The sequence below is a fragment of the Pelmatolapia mariae genome, linkage group LG16_19, assembly GCF_036321145.2.
Source record: "Pelmatolapia mariae isolate MD_Pm_ZW linkage group LG16_19, Pm_UMD_F_2, whole genome shotgun sequence".
Lineage (NCBI taxonomy): Eukaryota > Metazoa > Chordata > Actinopteri > Cichliformes > Cichlidae > Pelmatolapia > Pelmatolapia mariae.
The window spans coordinates 29,914,287-29,917,523 of record NC_086241.1 but is presented as its reverse complement, the minus strand read 5'-3'; the positions used below and the strand labels follow the sequence as shown (position 1 = coordinate 29,917,523).

Here is a 3,237-nt window from a genome sequence, read left to right as displayed (position 1 = left end):
CTATAGTATGTTGGCTTCACTACTGTTATGCTTTAATATCTGCAGAGTGATGCTAAGTTTAACAGCATTTCTAATCCAGGGGTAAAACAGGGTATAGATCAATGGGTTTAAACAAGAGTTAAAATAAACAATGATCAAAAAAGTTGCAGATGAAGCATTGACCACATTGCCTTCAACAAGAGAGTAGAAGTAAAATGGGCAAATACTTGCCAGGAACACAATTACAAGAACTCCAAGGTTCCTCGCTGCTTTCAGCTCAGATTTGTTTGATTGATTCAATGAACGCTCAAGTGTGACAGCTGTAACATGAGAGCGCATGGCACGAGCCTGAGACACAGCCACCACAAATACTCTTGTATACAGAACAATGATGATAATAACTGGAACAGAAAAACATAAAACAAGGTCAACAGTGCCAGTTATATCTTCAATAACAAACACACACTCTCCATAGCAGGAACCATACCTGCCTGGCTTTATCAAGACATCCTTTGTGTAAAGACTCATGTAGAAAATAGCATAAAACCAACACAGACAAACACTGAGTTTGACTCTTGTCACAGTAATTCTGGTGGGGTAATGCAGAGGGTCACAAATAGCCACATAGCGGTCAACTGATATAAGAACAATAATTTCCAATGAAGCATTCATAAGAATGCCGCTCAGATAAATATAAAGTGAACACATGAGATCACCAAATACCCAGCAGGCCGTGTTTCTGAAGATTTCTACCGGCATCAACAGAAAACCCACAAAAAAGTCAGAGACAGCCAGAGAGAGGAGGAGGATGTTACTGGGAGTGTGGAGCTGCCTGCAGGGAGACAGAAAATTATAAATTACACGTTAATCATGTCAAATGTCTTCAATGGAAATGTTCCATTGCTGAGGCATGGTGCAATTAAGGAAATACAACTATACAGTTATGATTAAGTAAACACAGGACATCCATCTTGACATAATTCAAACATTACTGAAGAATATGATGTCAATGTAACATTATTATATAGTTGAACTTTAGTTTCATCTGAGAGGTTAATCTCTGCCTGAAGTGGGAGACTGAGATGATGATGAGCAGGTTAAGAGCAGCAGTGATCACAGAGATGGACGAAAGCCCAACGTTCAGGAGCACCGTTTTGGACCAGTGAAGTGTCGGCTTCCTGCAAGAACTGTTCGGTAGCTCTGGAAAACAGAGCTCTGTCTCTAGATGCATCTGGATCTCCATCGTCAGGTTCCTGCAGCTGTCTGATCAGAACTTTCTATCATACAGCAAATTTATGTCCTTCTACCATACCTCCCATCCACTGTTGTGCCCCCTGGACAATATTCCTCCCTCTTTTTGTGCACACAACCTCTTTTACTTTTCACTCATTCACTGAAGCCCTAGTTTTTCATTGTAAGGAGTTTCCCTGTAATGCAACTCAGGTTGGAATAAATGACACTCAGACAGGTTTTACAAATTTAACGTGCACACGGGTGAGAGCTCAACGGAGACTCACACCCCTGGAGCAGTTGTCAGCCTTTATTTATACTCAAACATGATTGCATCTCAGAAACATACAGGAAGAGATAAGATACAACTGTGCTGCGTGATTGCATCTCAGAAACATACAGGAAGAGATAAGATACAACTGTGCTAGGTGCAGGCTTCCTGCTGAGCTTGCACAGTGTGCAGAATTCCTGCTGAGCTTGCACAACGTAACTTCCTGTTGAGCTTGCACAACGTAACTTCTCTAGTAAAAAGAGCAAACACATCTAGAAAACCCTAAATGAAATGTACTTCGAAACATAAACATAATAAAATCTTTCAACATTCCCTCCTGTTGTTTGATCTTTTCTCCTATATATATACATAGCAACTCACTAACACTGTATCAGTCCATGGCCACTTGTAAAACATTGTTAGCCAGGACATCATTAATTAGTGGGTTTTGTGAGTATGTTATATCCAAATGTCTATCTCATTATCACCTTCTTCATTCTGTGGTAGGGTGATGTAAGCATTAATTGAAGCAGTTACCATTTTTGACACCATGTTCTTCAAACAAGGTATGACGCATGAAGTGGAAAGACACAATAACAATAGTAGAACACCAACTAAAACAAGTCCTTTACTCAGCAGGGACTTCCAAGAGCCGCTTAACAACCACGTGAGCCAGTCTTCTGTGTTTGTAACATAGTCTTGTTGTTGTGCATCCCCGAGTTGTCTGAGTGTTTTCAGAGCATCAGTCATGTTGGATGAGTGTACATTATCTGGAATGTATGTGCAGCATGTGTTGTTAAAGAGGACACATAGTCCTCCTTTCTCAGCGAGAATCATGTCTAATGCTACCCTGTGTTGCATTACTGCAATGCGCAGAGCGTCAATTTCTTGATTCTGTCTGTCGTTGATTTTACATGAAGCGTTCAGAAAAAGTCCAAAACGGTAGTCCAATGTCTCGATACGCAGGGCATGTTTCCCAACTCCGACCCATGGGAACAGGGCATGTACCACTTTCTGTCCAGTGGTCCAGAGCTTGAAATCCTGGGGGACATCTGATCCCCAGATCGGGTCGTGTGGTTGGACTGCAGGTGGTGTTGTTCATCTTCTTTCTTATTGACTTATCTATGGGCTCACTTGTGATTGGTAGTGGAAATGGTCTACCGTGAATGATTTCAAAAGGTGTGAGTTTCTGAGAACTTTGTGTCAGTCTCATCCACATTTTTACCAGGCCTATACACTCAGGCCATGGTCTCCCTGTTTCTTCCATGTTTTTGGCAAATCATGCATGTTCTGACAAATTCCTTTGCTGAATTTTCGAAATTTTGAGTGTAGAAATGTTTAGAAAGTATATCTACCATCCCTCCGGTTGACACATGAGTGAAACCGTGTGTCACTAATGCTGCTGTTTTGTGTAGGGATTTTGGTAGTATTGGTTTGCCATTACAAGTCATCAAATCATTTCTAGCTGTATTACAGAACACACTGCATTGCCGCTTTGGGTAACATAAAGGTATTGCAGTGTGAGTTTCTGCGATCCTAGTCTGTGCACTAATTTGTCCGGCGCCTGGACATTTTTTCTCTAACCACTGCTCGTCAGCAGTGGGTTTTGAAGCTTCGTTACCCATTTTAATCCTTTACAACTACACAACTGCGGCACCTTCTCTGGCACGAGAATCGAGAGAGGCAGTTGACACGGCCTTCTACTTTCAAGCTATTCTTGAAAGCGGTGTCAGCTTTACGTGATGAAACACGACCTT

The 3,237-nt window shown here is 41.6% G+C and overlaps 1 protein-coding gene across 1 annotated transcript; it reads right to left on the bottom strand.

Moving 5' to 3' along the window:
• On the bottom strand, positions 1-1,222 carry LOC135933834 (trace amine-associated receptor 13c-like). The gene is made up of 3 exons (XM_065472064.1): positions 1,044-1,222; positions 471-811; positions 1-380 (listed from the first exon to the last, which is right to left on the bottom strand). The coding sequence occupies exons 1-3, from the start codon at positions 1,220-1,222 to the stop codon at positions 1-3; spliced, it is 900 nt and encodes a 299-aa protein (XP_065328136.1).
• Between the last annotated feature and the right edge of the window lie 2,015 nt (positions 1,223-3,237).